Below are 14,235 nucleotides of genomic sequence, written 5' to 3' on the forward strand. Positions count from 1 at the left end.
TTAGCACACCCTTTGTTCCTTTGTCATCTAATAACGGGCCTACCGCTTCCCTTGCTGGCTTCCCTGCTTTTTTGATGTACTTTGAAGAACTGTTTGTTTGTAAGGAATTCCTAAAGAGCATAGAAATAAAAAGGCTTTTGATTATAAGTCCGTTTATTCAGACATCCTGGAAAAGCACACACACACGACATGGCAGGAATGAGCAACCCCGCTCAAACAACAGGTTATAATGCTGACTAACCCATCACCCCCCTGCCCCGTTCTCATGAGAACAGAATTCTACTATGCAAAAGCAAGATAAGCATTCTCACTAAGCAGTTGGTTGAGGGGCAGGCTTTTTGGCCGGACGCCTCGCCAAAAGAATTCCTCCGCTTTCAAGGCCAGGTTAGGCTGTAAGGGAAACAAGAACGACTTGAGATCCTTACACTCTGCCTCTCCTAAAGAAATCTCCTCTTTTCCCCTCCCCGGGTTTGTCCGGAAAAGCTTTGGTGAAATGCAGCAATTAAAGAGGGGCATCGATATTCTCCTTTATACACTCCATTGGATTATGGCCAGAAGAATAGCCAACCCATGACACCAGATATTGTGTAGACGAATTCGCGTATAAAGAAGCGAGAGTCCAGGATAGCATCCTATCCTTCATAATGCTTTATGCGTCCATCAATTATAACTGGCGGGGTAAGTCTCGGGAGGGTCGTACCAGGCATCTGAAGCGGGAGCCTCCCTTTGAGCAAGCTTGGAAATGAAAGACGGGATGAATGTTACTTTCAGTGAATTAGGGCAGATCTAAGCCGAAAGCAGTAACATCATTGATCACTTTTTTGTAGAATCTGAAAGGGACCCACAAATTTCTTGCCAAGTTTTGAGTATTTGTGCACGCCTGAAGAAGTTTTAGTGGACAAATAAACCCAAGCCCCACCAACATGTAAGGGGAATTCCCTGAGCGGTGTTTATCTGCCTGAAACTTCTGGGCTTCTTGAGCCTGTTTTTTTTTTAAGGTAGACTGAACTGATTTCCAGCCTTCAGCTAGTGACAAAAATCCATTGGTTGAATTCTCCCAGGTGGTTGTGAATACCTCCCGCCGGCAGCTGGGGCAACGGGCTGGAAGGATCGGCCAGAGACGTACTTCGAATGGGGTTTTCTGCGACTGCTATGAATTGCATTATTGTAAGCATTACTCATGCGAAGGGAAGCAATTCACACCAGTTGTCCTGATGGTAGTTTTGTATAACAACGTAAATATTGCCTCTAGTAGTTCTTGTTCGGGTCTATTCACTTTCAGGCCCGTCTACTTTGAACGTGGTAGGGCGGCAAGCGACTGCTGGTGTGGTTCTTAACAACTCCAGGAAAGCTCTTCCCAAAAAATCGGTGAAATCGAATTGAGGGCCACGATTTATCCGATACCACCTTCTCAGGAGAGGAATGTAGGGCGGTGTAGATGTGTTGAATGGAACAACCGGGCTAGTTTGGGAGCTGAAGGTATGGTGGTGCAAGGAATGAAATGCACCTGTTTGGAAAGAGATCCACCACCACTCCATACAAAACAGTGTTCCCTTGACTGTGCGGCAAGTCAGTGATAAAATCCATTGGAAATAACTCTGCCAGGGTCGGAGGCAACGGGATAGGTTTCAGTAATCCATGAGGCTTTCCGGGTATTGACTTTGGCCTCCGCACATATGGAACACCCTTTAATGTAAGACTCAACGCCCTCATAGAGCTTCACTCAAAACTGGGCGTAAGCGGGGCTAGATGAAGCGGTTTTCTACAAACCCTAAGTGCTCCAGCCCTGGACGCAGCATCATGGCATGCTTTGAAGAACCTGCTTTCGGAGGGGAGGAGGAGACGTACCAACACCCCCCCCCTTTTCCAGACCACCTTAATCCTCCGCCGTAGCTGTGCATCTTTTTCCTCTGTTGGCAGCTTCGCAATCCCCGGGCCTCCTTGAGTTCCTGGAGGAAGGAGGAGACGATGGCTGGGATGGGCGTAGGAGGGGGTGACGTAGAGGATTGTGAGCGGTGTGACAGCCAATCCCAGCTGGGAGGGAGAGAGAACGGGTGCGTGGAATATCCTCGTAGGGATGCGCCTCCTCCCTCGGGAGGCGGACAATGCATCAGCCAGCTTTATTGCTTTTTTTACCAGGGAAAAATGGACCTCCTGAAAGGAAAAGCCGGCAGAGAAAATCATCAGCCCAACGCGAATTGTTTAGCCGGACATTTTGAGGGGATGTGGAAAGCGCGAGCCAAATTTTTTTTATGATCCGACCAGATTCCTTGAGAAGGGTGCTTGGCTCCTTCTAACCAATGGCGCCCAAGTGCTCAACGCGAAGTTTGATGGCAGCGTTTCCTTTATTCCCACTGTAGTCCAGTTTAGTTCGAACCAGAAAAATTTTTGGATAAATAAGCACACGGTACCAATTTATTGTCTTTATTTTTCTGCAAGAGTGGCAGCTACCAGCGCCTTGTCCGAAGCATCCACGCGGAACGATGAAAGGAAGCTCAGGGTCGGATGCGTCAGAATTGGCTCAGTTGTGAAAGTTTGCTTTTCAGCTGCTGAACGCTTAATTGGCATTCCTGGCGACCAGGGAGTGGGGGCCCCGGGCTTGGCCGCTTTGGGCGCCCTTTCCTTTAGTGCGTGAAAAGATCAGTGAGCCGTAAGGCAAGTTTGGCAAAATGGGGAATGAAGTCACGATAGAAGTTAGCAAAGCCTAAGAAAGATTGCAATTCCCTTCTATTGGTGGGGGCAGGCCAGTCAACCACTGCGGCCACTTTTAGCCGGTCCATTTTCTAGACCGCCAGATAGTGATATTCCCCATAGCCCAGGTAGCTCCATATGGAGTGATTGGTGAAAACAGCACTTTGACAACTCATGGCAAAGAGGGAGTTATCAAGTAAACGCTTGTAAAACTTCCCGGACTAAAGCCTCTTCATGCTCTTCCAGGGTCTGTGAGTAAATCAAAACATCATCCAAAATATAGCACGACTACTCCCTTTGGTAGCCAACAAATCATGTAATACTTCATTTATGAGGTGGGCCATGCGAAAGCCCCTGGGGCCCCATAGCTAATCCGGGAAGGGCATTATTAAATATTCATATTGGCCCGGAATTTTGTATTAAATGCTGTTAAATGTTTCAGACTTCGCCAGCTATGCGACACACGCATAATAAGCTTCCCGCAAGAAATCCAATTTGGTAAAAAAATCCCGCCCTTTGCTCTAGGGCATCCAAGAGGTCCCTTTATTAAGCGCAAAGGATATTTGTTGGAGATGGAAACAAGCGATTTAGTCCACTGATATATCAGTACAAAAGTCTTTAACGAACCGGCCTTTTTTTCTTAACAAATAAAACAGGGGCTGCATGGGTGTGTTTTTTTGTGGCTCGGCCGTATGAATCCGCTGGCTAAATTTTTATCTACAGAAGTTAGGCGCTGGAGCCTCTTTCTTTTCCTCGGTGTGGGACTCCATGCGATAGATCCTACCCTTAGGTAATTGGGCTCCGGGTTGTAGCAGGATCTTGCAATCGGTATCTCTATGAGGGGGAAGCTGATCGCGACTCCCTGTTCCTGGAAAACTCTGGATAGGTCTTGATACCGCCTTTTGGATTTCTACAGCAAGGGGGAGTTTTGGCCGACAGTACATTGAAAAGCTGTAGCTGCATGGTTGCTTCCTCCCCTCCCCTACCGGGATGGATCTTCCCCATCCATGTGGATCTCCGCGAGGGGGGGGATCTGGGAGAATTGAAGGATTCGCCTTCCAAACTAAGGTTGGTTCGCGGGTAAAAGTAGCCATGGCATACCTAATACAATGGAGTGCTTTGGCGAACTGGAGCAAGAATGAAACCAATCTTTTCCCAATGATCGCTGTGGTAAACGGAGAAGTACCGGTTGGGTTTTGAACCGGCCGACCCTCACCACCCAGTGCGGGCTAGCTACCGGGTCCATTTGGGTGAAAGGAATGGAAGCTTCACCAAAGGGAATCCTTCGGGTCTAAACCGAGTTCCTCGCCACTGGCGGGTCTCATAAGACAGTGGGAGCAACCTTGAGTCCACAAGTGCAGAGGCCAAAATAATGGCGATGATGTTTACTGGGGTTGGCTACAGCGAAGTCAAAATAGTAATGGGCTGCTGCCTTCACTCACCGGATCAGGAGAAGGATTAAGATCCACGGGTGCTGCTGAAAGACTAAGCTGCCAGTTTCTTCCTCTTCGACATCCTCATCAAAAAAAAGTAGCTGTTGATGATCCTTGAGTTGGCAGGCTGGATTTGCATGCGGAGGCTTGGCAGATGGAGTGCGCGGCCCCTCGGGAGCCCGGAGGCTTTCTGCTTCTTCGGGCAGTTGGCAGCCAGGTGGCCAGGCCCTCCACAGTAGAGAGCACAATCCCAAACAGCTTAACGGCAGCGTTCCGACGTGGTCTCGCCGCTAGCTACAGCCGGCTTGGTTTTCTAGCCGCCGGCGCCGGGCGTGTTGGCTGGTTTCCGGGCGTGCGGCGGACCTCCAGCGCTGAGCATAGGCAAAGACGGGCAGCAACCTGCGAGCCGAAAGCTTGATCCAATCCGCGAAGCGCGTATCGCGGGATCCGGAATAAGGATCACTTCGTTTCTACGAAGTTTAATATCCATTGCTTGAAAAAATACTGCGCGATTTCATAGCGCTCGGGCCAGTCCGGTGGAAGTTTACTGGTCAGCTGCTTTCACGGAATTCAATGGGCAAAATCAGCAAAGGAAGCGTTTGCCCTGTTGGATGGTTTTACTGCACTGGGGATAGCATCAAGTTTTCAGCATTGGGATCTTGGAACCGAATGCTTAGCAACGCTTGGAGGGAAGCCCGCTACCGTGCGCGGTATCGTCCCCCTGCAATCGGCAGTAAAGAGTAACAAACCACTCTGGAAGCGGCTACCCCATCCAACACCGCAGCCCAATCTCTACCATTATTTTTTCGCCGTTCAGTAACGATATAGATCATGACTGGCAAATTCTTGCATATGAGCATCGAAGGTTGCAGGATAAAGTAAAGGAAGTTTGGACGCGGTACCAAAATCAAAACGAGCTGGGATGGGGGGGGTCTGTAGAACCCTCTTCTTCAATAAGCTTCGTAGGTGCGTGTTGGGGTTGCTGCTGCATAGTAACCTGGATGTTGTTACTGGATAGGGTAGAGGCGCTGGAGGGCAGGGGGTTGAGGAGGTGCCCCAAGTTGAAAAGCTGGAACTGGAGCCGCTGGTGCGCCTCCCGCAGGAAGGGAGGAGCCGCCCGGCATGCGGGTGTGAGTGTAGAGCACCAACTGGGGACTCTAACCAACGTCTCACGTTGCCAGTCGTAGAGTTTGCTCCCGTTCAGCCAATTCCCTTTCGCGCCCCAGCGTGTTAAGGCATCTTGGTGCGCAGTGCGGGTAAAGCTGCCCTCTCTCGATCCAATTCTGGCTCTTTAAGTCCCGTTGAACGGCTAAAGAATCAGTTCATTCTGGGTTTGGATGGCTTTGATGTTTTCGCGCTGGCGCTGTAAATCCAGATTTGGACTGATCCAGCACTTTGTCATGAATCGTTAGACTCTGTTGATACTGTTGACGCAAGCGCTTCTCTTTCACGGTCCAACTCATTTGGATTTCCTTGCGTTGCTTTTCACGGTCCCGTTGCAGACTTTCATGGTCCTCATTGCAGATTTTCGCTAGCTCCTCTTCCTTCTACATACAGTTCGGACTCAGCGCTCCCAGAAGGCGAAGTTTAAGGCGTCGCCGCAGAATGGCCACCGCTTTATGCGTCCCAATTTTCCTTCGAGGGCATGGAGTAACGCATTTGGGATCGGGATCCAGTTCCTTCTCTGATGGTTTCTCCTCCACGCCTCCAACTGCTCCACGGATTTCACCCCATTCGGGCTCGTTTCGCTCCCGGGTTTGGTACTGCCCGAGGCGGTGTGGAACCCTTCTTCGATCATCGATCCAACCCTCCAGATCATCGTCCCTCGCTTCAAAACATGTAACTCGGTATGGGGCCGAAAGCTCCGTTGCGCGCCACGCTGGCTTGATCTTCGGGAATATCCTCGAAGTATTTGTCCAGGAACCTTTTAATGGATTCTTGGGTGTCAGGCATGAATGGTAGATAATCGTCAAACTCCTCTAGGGACTGGCTGCGTACTGGGGTTTGTAATCCACACGTTAAGCCGGGTGGAAATGAATCCTGTCAACAGGCGCTCGATCCATAGATTAGCGCCCCAAAATTCTTTATGCAATACTCCACCACGATTCCTGAACCATGTACGATCGTCCCAAAGGAAGAGAGGCAGACTCGAACTTCAGGACCGAGGTCGGGAGAGAGTCACTAGCGAAACCGGATCATCCTCTTGGTCCTCGCCAGAGTCAGTGGAAGGGAAGGCTCGAAACCTCTATGGGGGCTATCGTGCCTTCCATTATGGTCAAGAGTACTCAATCTCTGCATGTTAGAACACCAGAGATCCAAACACAGTCAAGAGAAAAAATGAGTTAGATTCCTGCCATAATGTAAAGTTAGAATTCCAAAAGAGCATAGAAATGATAAAGGAAACTTGATTATAAGTCCGTTTATTCAGACATCCTGGAAAGCACACACATTTATACATGGCAGGAATGGAGCAACCCGGCTCAAAACAACAGGTTATAATGCACGTTGACTAACCCATCCCCCTGCCCCGTTCTCATGAGAACGGGAATTTCTACTATGCAAAAGCTGTAGATAAGCATTCTCATTGGCAGCAAGGTTGGCAGTTGCAGGTTTTGGGTCGGACCTTGACCAAAAGAATCTCCGTCAAGGCCAGGTTAGGGCTGTAAGGGAAACAAGAACGACTGAGATCCTTACATTGTTGCTGGTTTTGATGTTCGCAATACATGCGTTCCTCATAATTCTTTTTTTTTTAAGCCTCCCTTATAGCTAACTTACTTCTCTTTTGCCACCATTTTATTGTTCCCTCTCCCATATTCTTCACTCGGTCAAACTGGACTTCCATTTTCTAAAAGACATTTTTCTCTTTTTTCTGATAATTTCCTCAACTTCTCTTGTTAACCATGGTGGCTTTCTTTTGATCACTGGGTGCTGCCTTTCCTAACCTGTGGAATACATGCCAGCTGAGCGTTTATGACTGTAAGTTTTTTAAATAACCTCCAAGCATCCTGGACAGTTTTGACTTCCTCTTGAATTTTTTTCCGCTGCATTTCAGCTTCCTGCGCACTATCCCCCCTCATCTTTGGAGAAATTTCCCTTTTCTGAAGGCGAATGTAACTACATTAGTAGTTGTCACTTGTTCGGCATTTTGCAGAGATACTTTGAATCTGACAGCATTGTGGTCGCTGTTCCCTATTGGCTCAACAACACTGACTTCCTGCACCAGATCCTGGGTCCCACATAGAATTAGATCTAGGATCACCTCTCCCCCTGGTTGGTTCCACAACCATCTGCTCTAAGCCACAGTCATTTAGCATATCCAGGAATGCTCTCTCCTTACTATGACCTGAACATGCATTTTTCCAGTTTATATGGGGATAGTTAAAATCACCCATTACCACTACATTTTTGTTTTTGTTGGCCTCTCTAATTTCTTTTTCCATCTCAGAATCCTCTTGTGCACTTTGGTCAGGGGGACGATAATATATTCCTAATATTAAACTGTCCTTCACACCTGGACAGGTTAAAAGGATAAAATGGAGGAGGAGGAGAGGGGAATGATGCAAACTGTGCTGGGTCCCCATTAAAAAGAAATTATAAATTAATTATATCAATCAATTAATTTGTTTAAAAAACATTCAGTTCATAGTAAGTAGAAATGTTTGTTCGGATGCTCACCTAAACAGAGTGCCCTTGTGACCTTTCAGAATGCAGCCAACATTTCTATGACAATCTGTGATGATGCAGAGTTCAGACAATCTTTGGCCATTTCTGTGCAGGCCAAAAACAGTGCCCTAGGGATGGTAAAAAATACCGTCCGCGGGGCACTGAAGCAGCGCCGTGCTCACCCCCACCAAATGGCGGGAAATTGCTGCTTTCAAAACTTGTTCAATGAGCGAGTTTTTTGGAAAGTGGCATCTTCCTGCTGGCGCCATGCAAAGTGCACCAGCATGAGGGCACCACTTTTAGGCATTTCCAGTTTGTTTTGTTTACCTACCTTTGCTCCCTGCAAAGCTCCGGAGGGTGGGAGGGACATGCCCCTGCAGTCCTCTGACCCCTGGCATGTCCCTTCCTCCGTCCAGAGCTTCTCAGGGAGAAAAGGTAGGTAAACAAAACAAACCAGCGGTGGCTCCATGCGGAGTCACCCTTGCGGCCCACAGCAGCTTTGGGACACCCGCATGGGACCATGCAATCGGTCCCGAGGCTCCACTGGGGATAATTAGGAAAGGAGTTGATAATAAAACTGCAAAGATTGTCATGCCCTTATATAAAGCCGTGGTGCGACCGCACTTGGAGTACTGTGTACAGTTCTGGTGGCCTCATCTCAAAAAGGATATTGAAGAGATAGAAAAAGTGCAGAGAAGGGCAACGAGGATGATTGAGGGATTGGAGCACCTTCCTTATGAGGAGAGGCTGCAGGGTTTGGGACTCTTTAGTTTGGAGAGGAGACGTCTGAGGGGGGATATGATTGAAGTCTATAAAATTATGCATGGGATAGAAAATGTTGACAGAGAGAATTTTTTCTCTCTATCTCACAATACTAGGACCAGGGGGCATTCTTGAAAATGCTGGGGGGAAGAATAAGGACTAATAAAAGGAAACACTTCTTCACACAACTTGTGATGGTGTTTGGAATATGCTGCCACAGGAGGTGGTGATGGCCACTAACCTGGATAGCTTTAAAAAGGGCTTGGACAGATTTATGGAGGAGAAGTCGATCTATGGCTACCAATCTTGATCCTCCTTGATCTCAGATTGCAAATGCCTTAGCAGACCAGGTGCTCAGGAGCAGAAGCAGCAGAAGGCTGTTGCTTTCACATCCTGCATGTGAGCTCCCAAAGGCACCTGGTGGGCCACTGCGAGTAGCAGAGTGCTGGACTAGATGGACTCTGGTCTGATCCAGCAGGCTAGTTCTTTTGTTCTTAAATTATGCCGGCGGGCAGCCACTTCTGCTGCCATGCAGAAACAGCCTTTCCCACAAACAAAGAAACCATCTCTGTGGCTTCAACATTCTTGCTTGACATAATGACTGTGGGAATCAGTCCTTTGACAGCCAGACCAAGTTTCAAAAATGTTTATCTCTTACCACCAGATGGCAGTGAGAGGTGGTTCACAAACAAAGACACAAAATCATAGCAATTTTTTTGCTTGTTTCTATGAAATTAACATAAGAAATCTGTTCCCATTCACAGCAAAGACTGCTTTCAAAAAACAGATCCAGACAGTTTGCTCTATAGTGAAAAATAGACATATAGGTCAAAAAAGGACATTTTTAGTTTTTTGGAATGCTTTCTTGGGTCACGTAGGATACTGTGCCTCTACATAATGAAGCAATTATCAAATACATAAAATAAAGAACTTCTGTTAAAGGAAATAAAACAAGGAAGTTGTGTCAAAGAAAAATTAACCTCATACTATTAGGGTTTCTTCAGAAAGAAAAATAAACTCCTCATTTAATTCAAGGTTTGCTTTCCTTCAACTTAAACCTATAATTAGGCCTTCTTAGGACTGCCGTGAGGTTTCTTTGAACCCACAGCAAAGATACCAGGTGAAGTGACCTTCTCCGCCCCATATATAAACATATGTATGAAATAATTAGGTGAAATCTCTTGTACTATATTTTGAAAACCAACTAAAGATATACGTCATATAAAACAGACTAGTCCATGTGGCTATAATTCTAAGGCATGACCTTATTCATAACCATATTCAGACTAACTCTTTGCTCTGAGGTCAGAGATACAGAGGGCCCCAAAGCAAGTCCCAAACCAGACCAAAAGCTTGCTCTGTGATCAGGATAACACATGTATTCCCCATACAATCCCAGCAGAGCTGAATTCTATTTACTTATGTGAAACACAGGAACCCTCTTCATTCTCAAACTGGAAAAACAGAGGTATCAGCTAAGCAGGCTAGTTAATCCATGGGGGAAAACACAGTGATGCAGAGGCTAAGAAAGCAACCATTTATTTATCAAGGTTAACCAGCTGGGTGGCTTGAGTGTCGCCTACATAAATAGGCAATTGTATTTATTTTGTATCATTTCTTCAAGAAATATAAATGTATGTGTTTAGATATTTAGGGAATTTACAGGTCAATTCTTGAGAGTCTGGCTCAAAATGGCTTACAGATTAAATGCAATATCATAAAATCACAAAACACCCTAAAATATAAAAACAAGCTAGAGACATTTAAAAAAGCATAAAAAACACTGAACACTCTAAAAATAACAGATCCCTGGCCAGAATCAGGCCACAAAGCAGCTAAAAATATAAAGCCACAGGCAGCCCAATTTCAGAGGGCACTGCAGCTGAGAACAGCTCTGCTGCTGGACTGTGGTGCCACTTCCAGAGAACTTTCAGGTGCCATGGGGGTGCATCCAAAAAGAAAAAAATATATCTTGGTTGCTTGAAAACCCTCTACAGGGCTGAATGGAGTTACACCACACTTTTGGCCTGGGCCATGGTGTTCCCAGCTCTAAAGGCTGGGTCGGGTTAAAGAAAACTACAGTCAGCTCCACCCCCCAGGAACACCTCCAGCATGCCCCCGCTGCACTGACTGGGCTAGCTGAAGCAGAAGTACTGACATGGTGTTCGACCACCAGTATTTTTGCCCCTCCACCAGGGTAAGTGGCCCACAGAAGGTAAATCACCCACTGAGCCGCATCTGAAAACTGATTTGCCCCCGTGCACCCCAATTGTTAGAAAAAAGGGAATGTTTTATCCTGGCACCTAAAATACAGTAGGATAGGCATCAGGTAAGCCTCAAGGGGGATATTCCAAAAGTTAAATGTCACCACTAAAAATGCTCTGCTTCTAGTCATCACCTGCCTCACTTCTGAAAGCAAGTGCATATGAAGCCTTACAAATCTCATCAACTGGGTGTTAACAAATGGATGGAAAATATGTCATACTTGATTAATTGGAGGAACACAGAGACACTGTGGGCTGAGATTAGAACTAAAGAAGAAGCAGTTAATGTTATCTCTCATAACGAAGGAAGAGATGGAAATGATTACAGAATTGTTGGCAATGTTGGTCTCAAGCATAGACGTTTTTGAAGGCTACAAGCAGCAGAGGATCACATGTAACTTTCCAGGCCTGCTACAAGTCCTATCTGAAAACGGAAATACTTAACTAATAGGACATGGAATTGAGACACAAGATGTATTACAATATGAGTATCTGAACAACCAGACCATTGGATGTGATCCTTCTTCACAGTATTCTACAAGTTGATTTCACCTCCTGAAATTCATACTTGTATGCTAGTACACTGCTTTAGATTTTCATCACTGAAATTTTTACTGATAGACCTGAGGCAGATAGAAACAGATGTGTGCTTAGACTGGAATCAAACTATTCCCCAAAGGATAAGAGCAAGAAGTGGGTTGCACAGCTTGCCAGGGACACAGATTTAACAAATCCTGAGTTTCCCCCCAATAATTCTTAGTCTCCTCTTTGCTGTAGCACTGCTTTGTAACCAATAGGCCTGTGTGACAAAGTGTACCCGTAGCCTTGCTTCTGAGTTGCAAAGGGAGTTCTGAGGTGACTGTGGCTTTACCTTGATTTGAAGCTCAGGGCAAATACAATACAGCAAAGATGAGAAAGACAGGACGTTATAAATTAGACACTATCATGGTAGTCCTGTTGTAGTGCTTTCTTTATATTTGTTTTATGTACGGTGACCAGACGTCCCGCTTTTGGCGGGACAGTCCTGCCTTACAACAATTTGTCACGCGTCCCACGGGTTTTTTGAAGTGTCCCGATTTTTGGAAGGCTGCTGCACTGCCTTCTGGGGCGCGCCCTGTGACAGGGCGGGAAACCGTGGAGCGCCCCAGAAGGCAGTGTGCTCCAGCGGGCACGTGCGCAGGAGGCTGCCGCACTGCCTTCTGGGGCGCAAGGCAGTGCGGCAGCCTCCCGCGCACGCGGCCGCAGGAGCACTGCCTCCTGGGGCGCTCCCGTTTCCCACCCTGTGACAGGGCGGGAAATGGGAGCACCCCAGAAGGCAGTGCGCTGCTGCGGCTGCACGCGCCTGCGCGCGCGGCCACCCGCCGACCCACCCATCTTGGTTTACAAAGGTGACCATCTGGTCACCTTAGTTTTATATTACTATTGTTGTTGTTGATTTCACAGCTGCCAGTTTTTTAGCTGGTTCTTGACCTTTCATTACAAACTCAGCCTCACCCAGAGGCCTAGGAAATTGTAATGGATCGGCGTAGTATTTGTGCGGCTCCCAGCAGGGCTGCCTTCTGAATCTGTCAGATGTTAATTTTGTCAATTCGAAGATGTTTCAAGTGCTGCCCTAGTGTTTTGGGGATAGCGCCCAGGGTGCTGATTACCACTGGGACAACCTCAACTGGTTTGTGTCATAGATACTGAAGCTCAATTTTGAAATCGTGGCATTTAGTGACCTTCTCATATTCTTTTTCAATGACCCTGCTGTCACCGGGTACTGCTATGTTGATGATGGTCACTTTCTTATTCTCAGTCATGGTGATGTTTAATATTATTATTGGTTGATTTTACAGCTGCTAGTTCTTTAGTTCGTTGTTGACCTTTCATTACAATCCGAGCCTCACCCAGAGGCCTAGGAAGTTGTAATATATTGGCGTAGTATTCGTGTAGATCCAAGTAGGGCTGCCTTCTGAATTATTATTATTATTATTATTATTATTATTATTATTATTAGTAGTAGTAGTAGTAGTAGTAGTAGTAGTAGTAGTAGTAGTAGTAGTAGTGTTATAAATTATTGATGTATTTTATATAGTGATCTGCCCTAAACCCTGCAGGGAGAGGGTGGAATATAAACAAAATGGTTGCTGTTGTTGTTAATGAGATGAGCCACAGACAGGAAATTGTGCATCCCCAACCACCAGTCAGTCAGTAAGCTTCACATCTTTGCAAAAGCTGTTACATCATAGATGACACAACAGAGGCAGAGCCTGCCAAAGAAAATGTTTGTCTAAGTTGCACTCTGCTATATGCAGATCTTGCTGTATAGCATTTCAAGTGCAAGGCTCTATGTAATATGATTTTATGGGATAATAATTACAAACATACATTTAGATTCATTGTTGAGACTCTCATGCTGACACTGCTCTTTAGAAGTACATATACAACACTGGAATATTAGCATTCTTACAGAGTCATTCATTCTAAGGGTGTAGAGTTTGAATTTTCATGAGATACTTACATATCTGCATCCCATTCACCTTTAACTGCATTTTCAGCCATCCAGCTATAGTAGTTTGCTATGAAGTTTGGGTCGGCAAACACTAAAATAATGTAAAAACATGAAAATATGAAGTGCCAGAAGAACAAGGATGCATCCAGTTTATTCTTCCCAGCTGAAGGTTATTTTTAAAAGATTTATTTGAGAAGCATATTGCTTTGAAACAATTTTGAAGTAGAAAGCCTATACAGCAGTTGTCAAATGCAGAGCAATTCTACTGTAATACAAGGAAGATATAGATAGCTACATGTAAAAGCACTCACATTTTCCCTTGGCTTTGTGTTTGTTTGTTTTTCTGATTTATAACCTGCTTTTCCCTAACAAGTTGGGCTCAGAGCAACTTACATCCTAAAAACCATAATTAAAACATACTTCACAATTTAAAACTATACAGAATATACAATAGTGCCATAAAATATTAATTTGGGGACCCGTCAGAGGAGGACAGATGGGAAAAAGGAAAAACTGAAAATCTAACTACAAGGGAATAAACTATAACCTCAATAACTAAAGGAAAGGGGGGGGGAAGGGAGGGGGAGGGGAGGGAGATCAGCTAGATGACAACCATCACTGTCCTCAATCATAGACCAGGTGAAACATTTCAGTCTTACAGGCCCTGAGGAACTGAAATATGCCTCACAGGGCCAGGTCTCATTTGAAAGAGAATTCTACCAGGCTGGGGCCAAGAAAACCCTGGCTTTGGTTGAGGACAGCCAGATAGATTGTGGCCAGGGACCACCAGCAAGATGTTCCCAGCAGAATGCAGCGCTCTTGGGGGGGGGACTATATTGAGAGAGTCAGTCCTGCAGCTATGAGGGTCCCAGACCATTGAGGGCTTTAAAGGTTAACACCCAAACCTTGAATGCAATTCAGTGATTTA

General features: G+C 46.0%; 1 protein-coding gene across 6 annotated transcripts in view; it reads right to left on the minus strand.

Moving 5' to 3' along the window:
- Positions 1 to 14,235, minus strand: part of UBE2U (ubiquitin conjugating enzyme E2 U) — a 53,412-nt gene that overhangs the window by 18,202 nt on the left and 20,975 nt on the right. For all 6 annotated transcript variants that reach the window (XM_048495915.1, XM_048495914.1, XM_048495912.1 and 3 more), the window contains one exon: positions 13,317 to 13,398. In XM_048495915.1, the coding sequence (XP_048351872.1) occupies positions 13,317 to 13,398 (82 nt within the window). The remainder of the gene's footprint in view (positions 1 to 13,316; positions 13,399 to 14,235) is intronic.

The sequence above is a fragment of the Sphaerodactylus townsendi genome, linkage group LG05 (genome assembly GCF_021028975.2).
Source record: "Sphaerodactylus townsendi isolate TG3544 linkage group LG05, MPM_Stown_v2.3, whole genome shotgun sequence".
NCBI lineage: Eukaryota > Metazoa > Chordata > Lepidosauria > Squamata > Sphaerodactylidae > Sphaerodactylus > Sphaerodactylus townsendi.